This window comes from Rhineura floridana, chromosome 11 (assembly GCF_030035675.1).
Source record: "Rhineura floridana isolate rRhiFlo1 chromosome 11, rRhiFlo1.hap2, whole genome shotgun sequence".
Classification (NCBI taxonomy): Eukaryota; Metazoa; Chordata; class Lepidosauria; order Squamata; family Rhineuridae; genus Rhineura; species Rhineura floridana.
In genome coordinates, this window is record NC_084490.1 from 17,382,360 (window position 1) to 17,404,315 (window position 21,956).

The 21,956-nt window shown below is 46.6% G+C and overlaps 1 protein-coding gene across 1 annotated transcript; it reads left to right on the plus strand.

Annotated features, from left to right (window-relative positions):
* The first annotated feature begins 832 nt into the window (after positions 1 to 832).
* TBC1D10B (TBC1 domain family member 10B) lies at positions 833 to 20,643 on the plus strand. The gene is made up of 9 exons (XM_061589409.1): positions 833 to 2,201; positions 10,183 to 10,282; positions 10,403 to 10,510; positions 10,624 to 10,730; positions 11,410 to 11,524; positions 12,369 to 12,434; positions 13,614 to 13,803; positions 14,982 to 15,136; positions 16,974 to 20,643. The coding sequence occupies exons 1-9, from the start codon at positions 1,336 to 1,338 to the stop codon at positions 17,673 to 17,675; spliced, it is 2,409 nt and encodes an 802-aa protein (XP_061445393.1). The 5' UTR covers positions 833 to 1,335; the 3' UTR covers positions 17,676 to 20,643.
* The last annotated feature ends 1,313 nt before the right edge of the window (positions 20,644 to 21,956 follow it).

The window sequence follows — 21,956 nt, forward strand, 5'->3', positions numbered from 1 at the left end:
TGATTTTGTAACTGCGAGCAAAGTAAAGAAGTACAGTATTACATGACTGCAAAGGATGCTAGGACTTTAGTCAAACTCTTGCTAAGAACGTTTCAGAACAGGTGTTGGGAACTTTCGGGCCCCCAGACGCCGTTGAACTAGAACTCCCATGACCCCTGGCCATTGGCATGCTTGCTTGGGCTGATGGGAATTGTAGTTCAGCAACATCTAGCGGGCAAATGTTCCGCACGCCTCTTGTAGGCGGTATTCCTTGAAATTCTCTCCCCCATCAAATCCCTCTTCTCGTCTTTCATTTGACAATCCAAATGTCAATCACAATTCCCGTTGCTCAATCGCGCAATCTGCCCACCTCACTCCTCAATTTGTTTCCTTACTGGTTCCTGGCTGTGACACTCACATGCTTAACTCAAAAATGTGACTGGCCTAGGAGAATGTCAATTAAATATCGAACCACCATCATTATTGGTTAATCTGGGAACACTTCACAAGCGAACAAGAAACGCCTCTTGCCTTTCGTTTGATTCAGTAATGTCACAAACGTTCGCGCCCATATTAACATCCCGGCGTTCCATTGGTTCAGAATCACGCAACTCAGAAAAGTTTACACCTTCGGCTGCCGTTTCATTTGACGAGAGCCATCTCTTTTCCTCCTCCCCCCCCCGTTGGCCGCCTATAAAATCACGTGCGTTCGTGACTTTGAAGGGTTAATTTCAGCTCACACTGGTGATTGGAGAATCCTTGCCGGTTCTTCTTCCTATTGGCTGGATGGCTCTTTAAGCGCACGCCTTCTTTTCCTTCCTACAGCTACAATAGCCAACTCTGTCCCGATTGGTTTAACTTCCCGGGCCTCCCGTCTAAGAAAACGGATTTCTGGTTTTGGGTCGCAATCTCTGATTGGTAGACGCTCCCCGCTAGTCCCTCCTTTTGGCTGAGTTCCTCATCACCGCCCTTCCTCATTTTGATCGCCATCTCCTACTTCCCCTTACGGATTGGCTATGTACCATGTCCCATTCTATTCCGATTGGTTTGCCCTCCACGGGTCCCCACCCTCATAACCAGGCCCTCACCACCCCTTTCTGTTCCATTTTTGTGATTGGCTAAATTCATTTTCCTCCTTGACCCTCATTGGCTGAACTTCGGCTTGGGCTGCTTGGAGATGCGCGCGCAGCCTGGGGTGGTTGCCTTACTGGTGCTACTACCAAGGCCGGGGGGGAGCTCGAGGTTCTGAGTTTCTTCCCTCTCTTTCTGTACCCTACCCCTCTTACCACAGCTTAGGCTTTGGCTGGGTGACTAGGCCGCATCCCCCCCATTGGGGGGGAGTGGGCCTTTATTGTTATGGAGACTGGTTCTGGGGACCCCCCATCACCCCCGCCTAGGTATAATGCCCCTCACTCAGTGCTCCATGCTGTAAAGGGGGTTAGGCCAACTCCTTTGGCTTTGCGATTACCTGCAGGTAACATGTCAGCTTCGCACCTGGCGACTGTCAATGCAGTAACAATGGAAACCGTGGAAGCAGCCCTGCCAACCAGCGCTATGACAGCAGCACCTTGCATCGCTACAGAAACGACATTAACCAAGATGACTGCAGAGATGTCTCTTGTCACCTGCGATAATGGAAGTGGAGCATCACCTGCACATGTGGCACCTGATGCCACAGCCGTGGACATAATTCCAATGGGCGGCGCACCTTCTACAGAGATGGCACCTGTGGCCAATTCGGTGGTTCCCATGCCTGCTGTGGCAACAGTAAATGGGATGTCAGTGACATCATCTCATGATGTTGGGATGGTGTCATCAGCAGTGGCTTTACCCAAGGAGACCATGGTAAAATCTCTTCCAGTTCCACCAGCATCACCAACAGTCGTAGTCGTGGCACCTAGCCCTATGACACCACCTGAAAAGACCTCACCGACCACTCCAGAAGGTTTGGCACCTCATGAAATCTCCACCCCTCAACCACCCCAGGACATGGGTTCCCAGTCTAGTCTTGGCACCCCAGCACCCAAAGCTCCTCCAGCTCCTGACACCTTGAGCTACTTGGATTCTGTCAGCCTCATGTCAGGCACGTTGGAGTCACTGACTGGCCCTGGATTCCTTGATGACGTTAGCTCCCTGGGTTCAGATTCTGAGATCAACGGACTGGCGTACCGGAAGACCGACAAATACGGCTTCTTAGGGGGCAGCCAATATTCTGTTACACTGTAAGTATTAGCACCAAGAGGACAAACCCCCCATGCAGGGGTCAGGGGGGGAGGGAGGATGTCAGCCTTTTATGCAGGACAAACTAGTTCAGCAAGATGTCTAGTGATTGCCACTATTCCAACCCAGCCTAGGGTGCTGGGAATGGTGTATGTGGCATTCTTCCCCTAGGGGGCACTAGCTCTCATCCTGGAAAAGTTGTGTTGTGGGTTATGCACTTAGGAGAGAATCATAGGGATGGGGAGGGACCCTTATCGAAAGTAGTACCCTGACAACATGGGTGCTGTCTCAGGCATCATCCGCAGATGCTTACCCATCAAACTTTTTGAATGGTATCTCTCTAGTTTGGCAGAGTGCTGGCTTTGATCTATGATTTTCTGGGAATATGACATATTTGTTTTTTTATTGATAGGCATTTAGGAATGTGTTGTGGGGCCATTCCTCTTTAGGTAAAATCCCCATTTTTCCTTATACCCTAATTCAGCATCCTGTATTTGGCATATATCAAAGTAACAAATTACACTTGAGTTCCATTGAAGAGTTGGGTGACGTACATTGATTCCTTTCTCTCCAGACAGGAGGGACAAAAGGATCTGAGTGTGTAGCTGGGAGACCTCCTGATGCTCTGGGAAACTCATATAAATTAGGTGGGAACTGCTGTTGTCATGACTCTTGTGGGACCACCCTAACTGATTTGTGTCTGCCTAAACTCTAGAACTGTCACTGCAGCACAATTTTTTATATACGTGGAATGACTCATTTCTTCATCCAAATATGACTATCTCATCTCTGCCTTTTTTCCATAACTCTATTTTTCCTCTTCAGCTTGGATGCTGTCCTCATTGGCCTGAAATCCAAACCGTCTCTCTTGGTGTCTGGCTCCATTGGAAGGGTGCTGGCTGCTCTTTTGTATTACTCATTGTGACTGAGCACCTATATTTCATACATGCCTCTTTTTGTCCCAAACATGGGAGGTGGTGTTGTAGCATTAGCCACAGTAGTGTAGATCCAGGCTAACATTTTTTCAGTAGTGTATTTGCCCTGTACCCCCTGTGACGCCCTCCCCTGGTTCTCCCTGTCAGGTTCCCACTTGCTTGTGGCTACTGCCTTTCACTAGGCACCACCAGGGATACCACCAGTCCAGACCGTCCTTTATATGGTTTCTCACTCCGCTCTAGCACAGATCTCACTAGATCCCCCTGCTAGGCAGCACCACCAGTCACGTCCTATAACTAATACTCCCAGAGACTTTGCCTGAGTCTCTCTCTAGCTGGTTACTTTTGTGACTGCGTGCTTATGCTGTTCCCAACCCCCTTGTATCTTTATAGATAACGCATACAACTCTGGGTTGCTCTGGATACTTGAATTGTTATTATTCCTCCCTTCACCGCTGCCACCATTAGATACTGTTTCTGTTCAGCCTTGGTAATTACCTTGCCCTCCCTTCTGGTATGTATATCCCCCAGCCAAGCTTCAGGCCTTTGGTAAACCAAATAAGTATTTATTAAATATCAGAAATAACAATATTAGTTTTAGAATGTTTCACAAGCTTATGGTTTCATCTATTCCTGTTTTGTACTTGACTTATTATTAATCAGAACTCCAACTCCCTCTTTCTCCACACTCCTGACCTCCACCCTCAAACACCTCTTTCTCCACACTCCCAACGTCCACCCAGATTCAACTGTCATTCTTCCGTTTATACTCCCAGCCATTCAAACGCTCAGCCAATCCTCCAGCATTCTACTGCTGATGTACTCCCCCCTCCTCTTTCACTCCACTTACCATATGTCTTCTATATAAACATCACTTACCATATTTACATTATAAGCAGGAACATCACCCCCCCCCCCGGTACTTGATTTGCAGCTTACTCCAGTTGCCATTCCTTCTAAATAGTTTCCATTAACTTGATGTGCTTAAGGTGGGGTGGGGAGACAAGAGTATTCACTGTCTCAGGATGTGGGCTGGTCAAAGATTAGACAAACCCATATAGGTTCTCTGCATTGGTAATTGGTAACAGCCAAGGGAAGCAACCACATGCTCAGTTGCTCCTTACTCTTCTAGGAGGGAATGAGATGATGAACTGACTAATTACTGCCCTTTTGGTTCCTGGCCTCCCCTGGAGATGGGATGCAGGGATGGATGGACCACTCAGCTTCCCTGGCCTGGCTGTTCTTAATGCGCTGCAGGCTTTCAAGAAAGCGTATACAGCTGTGGCAGTTGAAGAAGTGTTATGGAAAGAGTCTCCTGGGAAGTAAATATTCACACATGAAGCTTGGCTTCTGTTTGCTTATTTTGAACAGTACCATTCCCCCAGTTCTGTTACAGGCAGCTTCTCAATCTAACAAAAGTTTTAAAGGCAGTTTGCCATCTACATGGGACTCAACCATACATTTCCCATTATTATTCCCCTTTAAACAGTCATGGCTTCCCCCAAAGAAACTTGGGAAATGTAGCTTGTGAAAGATGCTGAGTAGTTAGGAGACCCCTGTTCCCCTCAGAGAGCTACAATTCCCAAGAGTTCTCTGGGAAGGGGGACTGACTGTTAAACCGGTTGGGAAACTGTAGTTCTGTGAGGAGAATATGGGTCTCCTAACAAGAAGTCAGAAGAAGGCTAGGACTGGGGAGGGCAGCTATGAGAGAACTAGACAAGGTCCTCAAATGCAAAGATATATCACTGAACACTAAAGTCAGGATCATTCAGACCATGGTATTCCCGATCTCTATGTATGGATGTGAAAGTTGGACAGTGAAAAAAGCAGATAAGAGAAAAATCAACTCTTTTGAAATGTGGTGTTGGAGGAGAGCTTTGTGAATACCATGGACTGCGAAAAAGACAAATAATTGGGTGTCAGAACAAATTAAACCAGAACTATCACTAGAAGCTAAATGATGAAACTGAGGTTATCCTACTTTGGACACATCATGAGAAGACATGATTCACTAGAAAAGACAATAATGCTGGGAAAAACAGAAGGGGGTCAAAAAGAGGAAGGCCAAACAAGAGATGGATTGATTCCATAGAGGAAGCCACAGACCTGAACTTACAAGATCTGAACAAGGTGGTTCATGACAGATGCTCTTGGAGGTCACTGATTCACAGGGATGCCATAAGTTGTAATTGACTTGAAGGCACCTAACAACAGGTGGCTACAAGAATGAATTTGTGCTGAGACTGAGTTCTTTATAATGATGTGTCATGGGACTTGAAAAAGCATGTGTTGTTACTTGTGAGCTCTGTCTGTTTAAAGGTGTTCCCCTTCTTCTCCTCCAAGCTAAACTTCTCAAGCTAGTTGCCTGTTCTAGCCCTTGAAGACCAGGAGATTCTGGGTGGGTTCAAAAGCTTACCTTTCAGGACCTGTAGCTTTGTTTTTTTGGCCTTCAAACACGCAGCTGAGTCCAGTATTATGATTTGTCTCACTTCTCTGGATTCCTGAGTGCAGTAATGACAGGCTCCACTGACTGATGGAAGTCTAGGGGCATCTCTTAACTTAAATACTTACCCTAGGCCCGTAATCAGGCAGCTTTAAAGGGCAAGGAGGAGGGAACAACTCCTCCCCTGGTGCCCTGACCTCTTTGGACATGTAAAACAGTATGTGTGTGTATGTCTAGAAATTGACATCACTGTAATGACAGTGGGCAGTTGTCACTAACGAAGGTTTGGGAGCCATCTCTGAATCCTAAGAATTTGAGTTTTAATTAAAAAGAAAAGAGTTTTCTGACCACATGTTTGATGCAGAAAATCTCATCAGATGCCAACTCTTTTTCCAGCATGCAGCTTCCTACAGGAATCTGGTTGGCCACTGTGAGACAGGATGCTGGACTTAGATGGGTCTTTGGCCTGATCCATCAGGGCTCTTCTTATGTCCTTTATAATTGCCTTTCTGGTTCAGACCAAAGGCCCTTGTAGTTCAGCTCTTTGTTCTCAACAGTAGCCAGTCTAATATCCGCAGAGGGCAAGGTGGAGGCAGTTCTCTTTCTGAACATTGGGTGGGGTTCTGTTTCAAGCCCTGGAACCTCCAGGAATTTGTTGAATCCATTTTTAAAATCTTTTTGCAAGATGTAAGGATGTGAGTGGAGCAGAGAGCAGTTTTGCCCATAAGAAAACTTAAATGCCAATTACATGCCAAGAAAAAATCCTGTCAAACTAATCTCATCTCTTTTTTTGATCGGGTCACTAGCTTAGTAGATGGTGGAAATGCTGTAGATGTCATCTATCTAGATTTCAGCAAAGCGTTTGGCAAAATCCCCCACGACCCTTTGATTAGCAAACTGGTCAAATGCGGACAAGATGGAAATACTGTCAGGTGGATTCACAACTGGTTGGAAAACCATACTCAAAGAGTGGTCGTCGGTGGCTCTGCTTCGGACTAGAAGGAGGTTTCGAGTGGAGTGCCACAGGGTTCTGTCCTGGGGCCGATACTCTTCAACATTTTTATCAATTACTTAGATGATGGGGTGGAGGGAAGCCTTATGAAGTTTGCGGATGATACGAAACTGGGAGGGATAGCTAACACAATGGAAGACAGGAATAAAATCCAAAGGGACCTGGATAGACTAGAAAATTGGGCTGAAATTAATAAAATGAAATTCAATAAAGACAAATGCAAGATTCTGCATGTAGGCCACAAAAACAAAATGCACGGGTACAGGATGGGAAATACCCGGCTTAGCAGTAGTGCATGTGAGAAGGACCTTGGAATTGTAGTGGATCGCAAGTTGAACATGACCCAGCAGTGTGATGCTGCGGCAAAAAAGGCAAACGCGGTTTTGGGCTGCATAAACAGAGCTATAGTTTCCAGGTCAAGGGAAATAATAGTCCCACTATATTCTGCATTAGTCAGGCCTCATCTGGAATACTGCGTTCAGTTCTGGGCGCCTCATTTTAAGAAAGATATAGACAAGTTAGAGCGGGTTCAGAAGAGGGCGACGAGAATGATAGCCGGTATGGAGAACAAGTCTTATGAGGAAAGGTTGAAGGAACTTGGCATGTTCAGTCTGGTGAAGAGAAGGCTGAGGGGTGACATGATTGCACTCTTTAAGTACCTGAAGGGCTGTCACATAGAGGAGGGTACAGATTTGTTCTCTGCTGCCCCAGAGGGTAGGACTAGGTCTAATGGTTTTAAGTTGCAGGAGCGTAGATACAGATTGGACATTAGAAGGAACTTCTTGACAGTAAGGCCAGTTCAGCAATGGAACCGACTGCCTAGGGAGGTGGTGGGATCCCCTTCGCTGGATGTCTTCAAGCAGAGACTGGACAGCTATCTGCAGGAGATGCTCTAGCTGTGGATTTCCTGCTGTGAGCAGGGGGTTGGACTTGATGGCCTACAAGGCCCCTTCCAACTCTGATTCTATGTGAAAAGAAGATTGTGCCGGCAACCCTAATTTGTAGGATTGGTTTTAATCCTGGAATGTGCTTTTAGTTGCTAGTTCAACAAGTGCAAATTCTTAGTGGTTTTCAATCTGCTGATGGGGAGTTTGTTCATCTGCAGAATAATGGGTAGTAATGAAGTGTGTCTGTGATAAGGGTTAGAGGTTTCTTTTGTTTCAGCTGGTGTGCGCATGTAGGTGGTGGTGTGGGGTTGCATTCTTTGTCTGCGGGGGACGATGGGCAGAACCAATTGCCTGAAATTTTTCTTCTTGGATGCCAATTAGCTGCTTTTCCTCCTCAACCATCTGTCCCACCTTCTGGAACCTGCAGGGAAATCCAGTTATGGAGGAAGAATGATCCAGCAAAGAAAACAGTTTCCGATAGGAATAGAACTGTGGGTACCAGAGGCCATCAGGGTTCCAGCTGAAAAACAAGAGGTTGTTCCCTGAAAGAATTTGACCAGACTCCCAGCATCCTTTGCATTTATATGAACTTTGCTTCAACCAGAGGCAGTCTTAGACTGGAATTAAATAGATTTAAGATTCCTGAGTTACTGGAAGCAGATCAGAACCAGGATTCAGAGATTATTGCTGTGCATTTAGTTTTCTTCCCCGCCTCATTCCCTTGGCTCCACATTGGTTAAAATATGATCTCTTTAATTTATCCTAGCCTATGGAATAGGGGTTGTCCCCCTCCTTTGGAGTCTAGGGCTTTTGGCTCAAGTATTGGGTGACCTTGGGTGGGACGCTCGTGACGATGTTGGGAAGACATAATAAACCCCACATGTGCTGCTCTGGGCTTTGGAAGCAAGAGCAGGATATAAATGCGACAAATACTGGCTGCCCTGGGGCTCCATCCACTGGGGTACAACATAGGAAGTGAATGGAGGCTGGTTGGCCAATGGGCTGAACGGGCTGAAGCCAAGGCTAATGGTGTCAGAGGCTCCTAGGTTGCCGGTGGAGAAATGGAGCCCCACATAAGCACCAGTCAGTGGTGCCTTCTGATAGGCATGGCTGTGGGAAAAGAGTGCTCTTCCCCCCCCCCCAAACTCCTTCCTTGCCTTTCTCTCTCTCAAACAAACAGCCCCACCACTTCCTGTTTGGCAAGCTGCCCTTCCTGTTTCTTGCTGGGTTCTGTTAAAGGCAGCCCTGCCCAGATTCTTCTGTATGATCACCTTCCCCAAGGCTCCTTGACTGAAGCTGGGGGGGGGGGAAGGGGGGGGAAACAATGAAATTGGACACTTCACAATTCCTCCCCCCCCCCCCCCCCGGCAAGGACAATTTTGATTTCCCTGTGCACACCCATTCCTGGTCCAGCTAATCCTGAGTCACAACTAGCGGAAGGGGTTCTTAATTTCATTCAGGGTATCACAGTCATCCCTGCTCTTTGAAGTTTTATTTTTATGGGGTGTTGAGGGGGAGGGAGTTGATGCATTGTGAAGCTTGTGTGTTTGTAGTCTTGTACACACTTGCTGAGCTTGGAGGCAGGAATGAATAGTGAGAGAAAACACAAACTCTTTCTGATGTTGGAACCTGTCTGTGACATTATCTCATGTGGGCTACAGATGATGTAGGAGAAAATAACATTGGTCTTTCTCAGTGTTCTCTTCCCACAATCCTCTTGGGGGGCTACAAAGCAAGAGTAGAGAGTTTGGCCAAAGCAAGGATTTTTCCATGTGTGGAACTTGATGGTTGAAATTACAAAGATGGTATGTTCAGGATGGGAACGGTTGAATATACGCTGGCTCAGAAGCTGTTTGTGATCTGCCTAGTGCGTTTGGCCTGCCAAACTCTTGTCCTAGAAGGTATTGGGGGAGGGGGGCTCAAAGGGAATATGAAACTGGGAAGGGAGATGATAAAGCTTGGGGGAGAGTTTGGCACCATCATGGTGCCTCCCTAGTATGACTGCATAATTCGCTTTTTTAAAAAAGGAGCTTGTAATTTGTGTTAAACGGTAGCAGATGTGGGGAGCCTTTGGTTCTCCTGGTGTTGCTGAACTGCAACTCATATCAGCCCCAGCAAGCACGGATTGATGGGAATTGTAGTTCAGCAACATCTGGAGGGCTACAGGTTCCCCATGCCTGAACTATCAAATTTGCTCCCACAGGAGGCTGTGATGGCTACCAACTTGGATGGCTTTAAAAGGTGATTAGACACATTCATGGAAAATAAGGCTAGCACTGACTACTAACCTTGATAACTATGTTCTACCTCCACTGTCGGAAGCAGTATGCTTCTGAATACCAGTTGCTAGAAACTACAGGAAGGGAGAGTGCTGTTGTGCTCAGGTCCGGCTTGCATGCCTCTCAAAGGCATCTGGTTAGCCACTGTGAGTACAGGATGTTGGACTAGATGGCCCACTGATCTGATCAAGCAAGACACTTCTTATTTTCCTGTGAAACCGCAGAAGCTGGTTGAGAGACTGACAGCACCAGTATATTGCTTAGCCCTATAGCCATTCCACTGAATTTTGTGAGGTTTTTCGCCCCAAATAAGTTTATTGGTATAATTTATACATGTTCATTAAAACTCTCTCAGCACTGGGCAGAACTCGCACCCCTTTTCTCGGTAGTTCAATATCTACTTCCTCGTCTGTTTTTTTTCCTGCAGTGAAAGCGGTATCCCAGTCGATGTGGCCAGACAGAGGGAACTCAAATGGCTGGACATGTTTTCCCACTGGGACAAATGGCTGTCGCGCAGGTTTCAAAAGGTGAGCAGGGATCAGCTTCTGAGTGCTATGTTCCTGAGTACTGAGAGGGAAGGTAGTTAGGCTTAGTTTTTTTTTTCTTGTTTGCTAAATTTATTAATAACGGCTTCATCTTGTATGCAGGTGAAATTGCGCTGCCGGAAGGGGATTCCCTCTTCTCTCCGTGCCAAAGCATGGCAACTTCTCTCCAACAGCAAGGAACTTCTGGATCAAAACCCAGGGAAATTTGAGGTATTTCAGTACCCTTTTTTGGTTGCTGTTCTGATGGGAGGGGACTGGAGATGCTCAATCGGGAGAAGAGAGAACTAAGCCCTCAGCCTTCCTCCTCCCCGCCTTTTTCCTAGGAACTGGAACGTCAGTCTGGAGATCCCAAGTGGCTTGATGTGATTGAGAAAGACCTACACAGGCAGTTCCCTTTCCACGAGATGTTTGCAGCTCGTGGAGGCCATGGGTGAGAGAAAGGAAGAGGGGTGGGTAGGATGGTTTTGCTACAGTGGTCAAAAACAGCACCATCTAGGGTTAGGAGGTCGTTGTGCTCCTCAGACCTTATGATTCCCCTCTCCCCATGTGCTAGATCAGTGTCTCCCACAGAAGCCTTCTTGGGAATACCTTCCTGGCATCTATTGGTATTGATTCACCCCTTCCTCCCCAGCTCCCGATGCTGGCTGGGGCTGATGGGGTTGTAGTCCAAAACACCTGGAGGACACTAGGTTGAGGAAGGTTGTCGTAACGTTCACTCAGTGCCCTCCTGCCTTGGACGTTGCTCCTTTTCCTGTATCTCTTCATTTCCAGCCTAGAGTAATAGGACCCACTATTAGTAAGACACTCATGACTCCCACCTTTCCGTTGCCTGTTCTAGGAACATTATCGCACTTGCTTTCAAAAACTCTGGTGCCTCCTTTTGATGTTCTGTAGGCCGTGTTACTGATCAAATCCCCAAATAAAACAGGATGCCTAACTGCTGGCAGTCTTGTGTTAGAAATGGTGCCCCCTAGAGGCCAAAGTCCTAGATTACACCTTCCAATCCTTCTGTGAGCCTGAGGGTCCCAGTTTGCATCTGAAGTCCCTTCCCGGTAGGGGAAAGGCTCTCTGGGTCTCCCTGGTCCTCATGCTTTCTCCTCCACCAACAGGCAGCAGGACCTCTACCGCATTCTGAAGGCCTACACCATCTACCGGCCAGAAGAAGGCTACTGTCAAGCACAGGCCCCTGTGGCTGCGGTTTTGCTGATGCATATGCCTGCAGAGGTGAGGAGCTGCTTCATCACGTTGCAGAGTGGAGGGAGGGGCAGCAAATACTTTGAGAACTTGCGTTCTCTAAAAAAGAAAAGAAAAAAGAGAAACAATGGTCTGGCATGTAGCGGATGAGGGTTGAGAGGAGCCACAGTTGTTTTTGTATATGTTAGGAGAGAGCTTCAGCAGGATGAAGAGTATATGGGCTTGGGGGGGGGAACCATAAATTTAAAATTCTTTTGGTCTTGGTGGTGGCAAGGAGAGGCTCTTTTATACGAGGCCTACCCAGTGGCTCCTACTCTGTACTTAAAAGGCTTGTTGAAAGAGGAAGGTCTTCAGTAAGTGCTGAAAACGATAACAGAGATGGTGCCTGTCTAATATTTAATGGAAGGGAATTCCAAAGGGTAAATACAATATGTCCACTGTATTTAATCAAACCCAATGAGACCCACAGCTACCCATTGCTGGTGGAATGTTTGTTTGCTTGCTATGGTCTTTTCTTGCACATGAGTGCTTGCATGCCACCTGCACAGTATCATAAAGGAAATGTGGTGGGCAGAACAGTGAAGGTAGCACCCTTAGGCTAACCCTGAATGTGCTAATACTGGCTTATTGCATACAGTTGTCCAGCAAAAGAGGATTTGTGGAAGATCCAGTGGCAGCTGATGGCTCCATGTCAGTGGGGCAGTGGAATCTGCTCAGGGTTGAACAGCTCCTTGAAAGTTTGGACTAAAACCCAGAGCAGATTACACTGCCCCAGCTGCCACTGGGAAGGAGTGCCTCGGCCGCATGGATATGACTGTTCTGATGATCTGTGCTGAGAGTTTCTATATATTTTTCTCTCTCTTCCTCTGCACAGCAAGCTTTCTGGTGCCTGGTGCAAATCTGTGAGAAATATCTCCCTGGCTATTACAGTGCTGGACTGGTGAGTACGGCTGTGGTTCCATTAGGAACAGCAGTGGACATTGTTTCTGCAGGGATTATTCACAGGGAAATCTCTTGTAAACTGTTCAAAAATAGGCCCCATCTGCACTATACATTTAAAGCAGCATTATACCTCTTAAAACAGTCATGGTTTCCCCCAAAGAATTCTGAGAACTGTTGTTTAAGGGTGCCGAGAGTTGTTGGGAGACCCCTATTCCCCAGACAGGGCTACAGTTCCCCTAGCTCCCTGGGAAGAGGGATTGATTGTTAAGCCACTCTGGGAATTTTAGCCCTGTCAGGGGAATAGAGGTCTCCTAACAACTCTCAGCACTCTTCACAAACTACATTTTCCAAGTTCTCGATGTTCATGTTACATTTTTTTAGATTCGCTTTAAGAACATCTTTAAACCTCTTTGTAGCTAGCCTGTGGTTCCAGATGTTGCGGAACTACAACTCCCACTATCCCTGGCCACTGGCCATGCTTGCTGGGGCTGATGGGAGTTGTAGTTCAGCAACATGTGGAAGGCCAAAGGTTCCCAACATACAGCTAGATAGATCAATGGTCTGCCTCGCTATGAGGCAGCTTTCCATGCTCCTCATCTCGATGCTAGGAAAAGCTGCATTTCTGGTTTTCTGCTTTTGACACAGCTCTTAGTCACAGAACCTTTATCCATAAAAAGATGGCGACCACTCTGGCTCCATGCAACCTCAAACTAGGAAGATAGGGAGCTGCCTTGTGCTGAGGCTGACCATTGGTCCATCTTGCTCAGTATTGTCTACACTGACTGGCAGCGGCTCTCCAGGGTTTCAGGCAAGGATTCTTTCCCAGTCCTACTTGGTGATGCTGGGGATTGAACCTGGGACCTTCTGCGCGCAAAGTATATGTTCTGCTGCTGAGCTATGGCTGTGATCCCTGAGAACCTCAAATAGGCTTCTGCCTATCGCTTTCCAGTCCCTGTTTGCCCCATGTATTTCTCTGTCACTCTCAGAAGTGACAACTACTTACAGGGTGTGGAACCGGGCCCTGTGTGCTGCTCTTTGGCTCCTCTGTTCCCAGAAGAGAGTGCTAAAGGAAAGAGGGTGAAAGGATTGCGGGGGGGGGAGAAATATGGGGATTGTTTCCTCCCATGCCCCCGATTTTTCCCTCCCGTCCCAGATGTGTCTTGTGCTTCTTGTGCAGGAGGCGATCCAGCTGGACGGGGAGATCTTCTTTGCCCTGCTGCGGCGAGCCTCTCCCATTGCCTATCGCCACCTGAAAAGATACAAGATCGACCCCATCTTATACATGACAGAGTGGTTTATGTGCATCTTCTCTCGGACCTTGCCCTGGTGCTCTGTGTTGCGTGTCTGGGACATGTTCTTCTGCGAAGGTGAGGCTCGTTCATCGGTTCCCCTTTTGCTGTCTTGTCAGGCCTTGGGTGTCTGATGCCTTAGTGTCTGCATCCCCTCTCACACTGATCCAGTCAGGGGGAAAGTATACAGGAATAATGTTGCTTTCTGCTAGAAAGTGGGTCCTCTCCCCTTCCCCCCTTCTTTCTTTTGAGCTGCCTTTCCATCACTGACAGAAGATCGACGCCTGAGTCATTGCTCACATGGTTATAACAGGCAGCTTGGCAATCGCTAGGGCTAGGAACTTGTTTGCCAAAAGAGATGGAGAGAGTACCAAGATTTTCATAATACCAAATCCTAGCTAGCATGGGGATCTCAAAATAGTATGGAGGATCGCTTTGTAAAGCTCCAGGAATAAAGTCTGTTAGGTGGCGCACTCAGTTTATAAAATTATTTATCATGTTAGAGAAAATTGATAGAATGGACTTTTTTCCCCTCCCTCTCTTACAGCTTAATCCTGTGTATGATTAGTCTGTGTTCAGTGGGACTTGCTTGCTAGTAAGTGCAGTTAGGATTGCAGCCTGGTAGTATTAGAACTTGCCATCATCTAATAAAATTCGTTTGGTAGTAGATTCAGCACAAACCAGAGTGTACTTCTTCACCCATCAGAGCAGCCTTTGCCACTGGTGCACACCTTGTGGCATTCACTGCCACAAGATGTAATGGCTGCTAGGTTTGATAGCTTTAGAAGGGAACTAAACAGATTTATGAAGTAAAAGTCTGTTAGTGGCTATAGCCCGTGATGGCTCTGCCACGTTCAGAATTGGCATGCCACTGAATACCATTTTCTGGGGGTGCCTGCATGGGAGAGGTGCTGCCCACATTTCTTGCTTGCTGCTATAGGATATGGATGCTGGACTAGATCAGATGTGTGGAACCTATGGCCTGTCTGATGTTGCTGAACTACAACTCCCATCATCCTCGGCAAGCATAGCCAATGGCCAGGGATGATGGGAGTTGGAGTTCAGCAACTTCTGGAGGGCCACAGCCTAGACTAGATGCTCTTAGTCAGATCTAGCAGGGGTTTTCTTCTTACAAACACCCATTTCGACATTGACTTTAATCCATTCATCTTGCAAAATCTCTCATACCAACATATGTCTGCGTCCCACATAGGACCACCCTTGACCTCTGATTCATCCTAGTCTCCCATTTGCAGGGGTGAAGATAGTCTTCCGGGTGGGCCTGGTGCTGCTCCGTAACACACTAGGCTCAATAGACAAGCTGCGCTCATGCCAAGGCATGTATGAGACGATGGAGAAGCTGCGGAATCTGCCTGTTCAGACCATGCAGGAAGACTTCCTGGTCCAGGAGGTGAGAGAGAGAGCATAAACGTAGAGTTCCAAGCAGAGACTCTGCACTGAGGATGAGTTATTGTATGATCTTCATCATGCAGAAAGCCAGCTGGGACACTCCTAAAGAAGTATTAATCAGGGATGGGCAGATGGTAGACTGGGGTACATTGATAGCTTTCTAGGTAATTGTCAGTTTGTCAGATTGACTAGGATTTCTAACTCCCAATTGTTTAATCCCCACCCCTAAATTAGGCTGCTGAAATCACCAGAATTCTGGATGACCAGAATTGTTTTTTGTATGGAAAGATTGTGAACTCAACTCAGTTCTTGTACTCAAAAATCCCTGTGCTCAGAGGCCTTGCATGTATGCCTTAAAGTGTATGCCTTTTGTACCAGGCTCTAGTTGGTGGATCTCAGGGTTTTGCTAAAACACAAAGTAGATCCCAAAAGCCTGAAGTCTGCCCTCCTCTGGTATAGAGAACACAAATTATCTAAGGAATATCACATTTAAATAAGAGGTTGTCCATTCCTTATTGCAACAATTGTGATTATTTTGATCTTGGCCAAAGCTATCCATAGCTTTTGATCACCTGGTTTTTGAGTCTGTGTCAGGCTTTGCCCATCTTCCTATGCTGCTGTTTGCAACCACGAGCACTTGAAATATGTGGTTGGTTTAGTTTTTTTAATTTTTCAAACTTCTTTACCGTATAATCAGTTATGCTCTTTTATAGAAAATAGACATGCACATGGAATACACGGTACTTTTGTTTGATTCAGTAGAGTTATATCCCACCTGATACAAGAGAACCTTGCTGACCTGAGCTCCTTTTGGGTGGAAGGGCGGGATATAAATTTAATAAAAATAATAACTTCAGCAGATTACCAAATAAGCATGGACAACATCCATATTTATTCAAATAAGCATGAAAACATAGTTGGTGAAATTGATACAAATGCACTCAAAATTTTAAAGTTGACTTCTTGAGGAAGGGAGCTTAAAAGTCTTACCGGAACAATGCACTCATAAAATAGTAGCTCAAAACTGGTAAATAAAAATGCTTCTCTAAAACTCTATGTGGCTGGCCTTTGACAAGTCTTTCTTGGTGACAATTGGGCCACAATTATGAAGACCCTGCTGTGCCCCCCTCATCATCTTTTTTCCCCAAATTTGATGGAAGGTGCTTTTAAAAAAACCCTACTAATCTCACACTTAAGACAACAGATTACATGGAGTTCTGTGGTTGTTTTCTCCCTTCACTTTTAAATTGTTTTTATTTATTTTTTCATAAAACCAAAACCGGCCTGGGGTAGGCCTCAAGTTGGAGTGGAGGAAGGGCAAGTAGGGAAGGGCTGCTTACCCCTTTCCCTTCTTGTTTTTCAGTACATGAACAATCTTCCCCAAGGATCTTGTCCTGGTATTCCCTGCCCTTCCCCTCTCCCCACCCAATGTTGGTTAAAAAGCAGTATGAAGGAAGGTGATTATGTACTGTAAAAGGACCACAGAGGAAAGAGTTAAGCCGCCTTTCTCAACCCACCCTTCCTTTGCTTCAGCTTGCCCAGGCTGATTTGGGGGAAAAGAGAGAAACCACAGAGAGGGAAAAACAAGGAACGTCATCTAGCATGTGGTTTCAGCTTGAACTGTGACATAGGCTTGCACAGAGGGGAGGCGCTGCCTTTATCTTGAATGGGCAGGGATCCTGGTATGTGGGTGAGATATTCCAGCATGGGGAGGTGCTCAGTTGATGGTGGGACTGTGGTGGTATTGGGTCGGGGCTGGCAAAAGATGCCGCGTGGCTGGCAAAAGATGCCGTGTGGCTATTTCTCTTGCCCCTGCTTTTGTCTCTCACCTTGACCAGGTGATTAACCTCCCAGTGACCGAAGCCCTCATAGAGCGGGAGAATGCCACCCAGCTGAAGAAATGGCGGGAGACGCGGGGTGAGCTGCAGTACAAGCCTTCCCGCCGACTCCATGGCTCGCGAGCCATCCAAGAGGAATGCCACCGCATGAACCCACCCCTGAGTGCCAGCGCCAGCCTCTTGAGCCTCACAGGCCTGAAGCAAAGGGTTTCTCTCAGCAGCGCCGGTGGTCCCACCTTTTCCCCAGCACACTCTGTGAGCACCTTGGCTGTGTCTGTCGCCCCCCCTCCGGCCCCTCCCGCTGCCCAAAGCCAGGTGTTGGTTTCTGAAGGCCTCCACCAAGCCTTGCCCTCCCCAACTGGGAACAACATGCCGCTAGGAGGCCCCAAGAAAGCTGGGGGCAGCAGCAAAGAGGAGAAACGGAAAGAGAAGGAGCGGGAGAAGCAGGAGAGGATGGAGAAGGAGAGGCAGAAGCAGGAGAGAGAGCGTGACCGTAAGCTGCAGAAGGAGCGGGAGAAGCAGGAAAAGGAGCGTGAAAAGAAGCAGCAGAAGGAACGCGCCAAGGAGGAAGCCAAACTGAAGAAAGAGAGGAAGTTGTCACTGAGGAATAAAGAATCCAAATCGGCCCCTCTGCCACCCGCTGAGGAGGCGAAGGATGGGGAAGCCCCAGGGGCATCAGTGCTACAAGACACGTACTTTTGAATAGGGCTTGGGGAGCCAGGGGGCAACGCAAGCCCTGACAACTCCCTCCCATCAGCCAAGGACCAAGATGGTGGCTGCCACCAGAGACTTATCGTGGTAGGGGGACCCAGAGGGCAGGTGGAGTAGTGGCAAGGGCATAGCTGCTGTGCACTGAACCACACAGTGTAGGGCCGCCATTGGGTAGGGGGGATATTTATATGGTGTTCATGTTTTTACCTCCCTTTGTGTGCCTGAGCTGAATTTAACTCCTTTCCCTCCTTAATGAATAGGGCCAAAAAAGATGGCCGCTGCATTCTGTGTGGCTACAGAAAATGGCTGCTCACTGCAGATTTTGTCACAAGCGACAGGTGCACCTGCACAACTCCCCTCCCCCCCATCCCACCTCCAAAAACTTGGGAGTCTTAACCAAGGAGGTAATTGTATTATTATTATTATTAATAAGTCTAACATCCCCATTTCAAGTACTGTATATAAAATCCTCTCTCCTGAAAGCAGTTTAACCACCCCAGGGTTGTGTACATCACCTCCAGAGAGGCTAGTTTTGAGAACACAATGTTGTCTTCCCTCCCCTCCAATATATTAACAAACTCTTCTTCCATTGTGAGTTGGCCCTTATAATCCTGCCACATGTAGTTCCCTTGCTCTGCCCCAACCTTGACAGGGTCCCATATAAGAAACCCCCACACTCCACCTCATCCTCAGGTAGGCTATGACAGCTGCCTTACTCACTGATGGTTGCTCTGCTCTTTGAGAGCCGCACAACAGGCAGATATTTAATGAGGGCTGCTTTTCTCGGAATAGGCATGTGGCAAAGAAGAACACTGCGCCTGTTGGATTTCTTCCTGCCCTGCAGCTGTTGGAGTCAGGAAGCCTCTCTGTACATAATGTCTGTGAGGGGGGAGAGGTGGCAAACCCTGCTACCCACAGACGCAGCCATTTGGCTGCTCCTATGCAAGGATTTCTTAGCAGTGGTCGGGGGGGGGGGAAGTTGGTGCCTAAAATATGTGTCTCAAGATTTCTTGAGCAGAGAGAGGGGCCATAATTTGAGATTCCTTCTCCCTCCCTGTTGATGTGCACTTGAAAGAGGTGTTTGCTGTCCAGTTCCCTGGCCTTGAGTAATTACCTCCTGGCACAAACATTCCTGAGACGTGAGGCAAGGAAACCTTTGCTTGGCCCTTTGCTGCTGGCAGTCGAGAGAGGCAGCCAAGTTTCTTTGGGAGCTTCGCCAACAAGGGCACACTGTTGTAAGCTGTTTCTCCCCAAGCACCAGTATACCCGCATCAGTACTTTTGACAACATATTTAGAAATCTTTGCCCTTTGTTATTAGAATACACCCAGCCCCCTTCAGTTGTTGCATGGAAAGGACACGTCTCTACTACATATTTAAGCCAGTTGAAAATGAGTTTTAACTGCCATGGGTTTGCCTAGAGCAGCCTTCCCCAACGACGTGCCCCCCAGTTGTTTTCGATGAAAACTCCCCATCATCCCCAGCAGGCATGCTAGCTGGGCATTAGTCCAAAGCAACTGGGAAGCAGCAGAATGAGGAAGGCTGACCCCAGGGTTAGATTAAGGATTTGTAGTTTTGGGAGTAAGCTGAGAATGCTTCCATATTTTAGAGCCCCACAATCTCATCTTGAGCCATGATAGTTCAAAACAGGTTTTAAAATGGTTTTAGTTTGTTAACATAGATCAGGTGTGGTGAACCTTTGGCCCTCCAGATGAAGCTGAGCTGCAGCTCCCATCATTCCTGGCCATTGACCATGCTTGCTGGGGCTGATGGGGCCTGTAGTTTAGCAACATCTGGAGGGTCAACAGTTCCCCATACCTGATATAGAGCATGTCCCAAAGGTGCATGCTTTTCTTCTTGTCCCTCAGTGATAAGCGAACTTTAAAATAACCAGTATGGTTTTTCTCTCTACTTTTTCTTTCCGCAACCACAAAAGAGTCCCCCCCCCCCATGTTGCTATACAGTGCACACTGATATGGGTTAGCTAGGCCTGCTTTTGATAGCAGTGCAGGATACAGCCTGTCCAATTCTTGGCTTCTGTTCCACGCAGTTTAGCAAGGCCTGGGAAGCTTAACAGCTTAGCAATTGGGAGACTGGACTCTTGCTGCCATGGAGGTCAGGCTGAGCTAGAAGAGGACTGAATGGATTTGGACTAGTTTGGACGCATGTGTATCTTCATAATTCTTCCTATTTGCCCCTTCTGCTTTCACTTTCCGCAGCATCATTTTCCTCCTTAGGTCAAATTTTCTGCAGACGTGAATAGTTTGAAAATCATGAACCTGTTTCAGAATCTTGCTTCCCAACCACACCTGTCCTGAATGGCAGCTTCTCCTACAGTCCACAATCCCATCTATGAGCCAGCAAAAAAAAGCTCCATTCCTCCATACTCATCTGTGTATATAACTTTTCTCTATAACACATATATTATATATATGTTTCAGTATTGTAATTATGTATACAGAACCATGGGATTTTTTTTTTGACCTTGTGCTGTTATTTAATAATGGGACAGACACTGGAAATTTGGAATTCATTTTCTCCCCTTTTGCTTTTTTAATTTTATTAGGGTTTTTTTTACCACTACCCCTAATCAGGAAAAGCAGAAAATTGGAAGTTTACAGTTGACATCTCCTTGCTGTCCTCCTTGTTAATAATTCCTTTTCTTTTTGTTGTTCGTGTCTCGTTCTCACTGGATTTTTCCATTGCTTTGTTTAAAAATGTTAACCAAAAAAAACACAAATGACATTCAAGTTTGTCAAATGTCTTCATTTGAAGGTTTGGGCTGCCTTCTGTGGGATTGGGGTATCTGCATCAGTGGGGAGGGGGAAACTTTTCTCTACTGAAAGGCATATATGGGTTTTTTGGGGTGGGTGGGGTTCTTTCATATGCCCAGTATCGCCCATCCTATATTTGTGCATCTGATTTCTTTTTCCTGACTTAAATTCAGAACTTTACATTTATCTCTGTTGTAATTCATTGTATTACTTATGACTCCAGTCTCTATCCTGTCAAGATAATCTTGAATCCCATTTCTGTTTTCTGATATGTTGGCTACCCTTCTCAGTTTGGTGTCAGATTTGACGAGCATCCCTTCTACTCCTTCATCTAAATTATTTATTGTTGAACAATAATGGGCCCAAGGCAGAACCCCTATGACACCCAATTTGTCACTTCTCTCCAGGATGTCAAGGAGCCATTGAAGACCACTGTTTGGGTACAGTCTCTTGCCAGCTACGAATCTACCTCCTGGTGGAATGGTCTAGTCCACATTTTACTAGCTTATCAACATGGATTCTGTGGGATGCCTTGTGTAGTTGTACTAAATCAGAGCTAGGGAACCTGTGGCCTTCTAGCTGTTGTTGGATTCCAAATCTCCCATCAGTCCCAGCTTGTGTGGCCCATAGTCGGGGATGATGGGAGTTATAATCCAGCATTAGCTGTGGAGGGTCCCTAGACTAGATGACCTTTGAGGCCCCTTTTCAACTCAGGGAGGGCTGTTGGATATTTTACCCCAGGAATTCCCAATTGCTGAAGGTCTTGGCAGACCACTTGATGGTTTCTCTGCCTGTTGTAGCACTGCTAGGTGCTGTATGATTTTTATTGTTTTTTATTGCTCCCTTTATTTCTTGTATTTTATTGTTATGGTTTGCATTCCATAGAATTCAAATTGTAATAGAGTAAAATACAATATAAGAAATAATAGAAGCAATAAAAGTACAATGAGAAATCAATATGAATATTTAATGTAGGCATGCCATAGACCACCTGAATGACGTTCTCAGACCAGTGGTGGTCCATGGACCACATTTTGGGAACCGCTGGTTTAACCCGTTGGATCTGGCTCATTGGTTCATATTTGTCACACATACCCCAACCTTTCTCCAAGAAGCTTTTGGATGGCATATTTGGGTATTGCCTTACTTTATCCTCACAACAATCCTCAAACTAGGGTAGGCTGAAAGGGAGTCTGGACCATGGTCACTTAGGGGGCTCCATAGTTGAATGGAGATATGAATGCTGTTGCCCACCCAACCATCTATCCACTGCTGCTCTATTGTGGCTCTCTTTGTTTTTGGTGATCTGGGTATGAAAGCAATGTGTTTGTGTAATCAAGAGTTGGTAAGTGCCATGTTGGGTGGCCACAATGCTGTTGAGCAAGGGACCAAGTGAACATAAAAGTATCCATGCATAGGGTTGGGAGAGTAGAATTAAGACCCCAGATCATCAGGACAATTTAAAAACGTGAGCTGTGCTTCAAATGGACGTTAGAAGC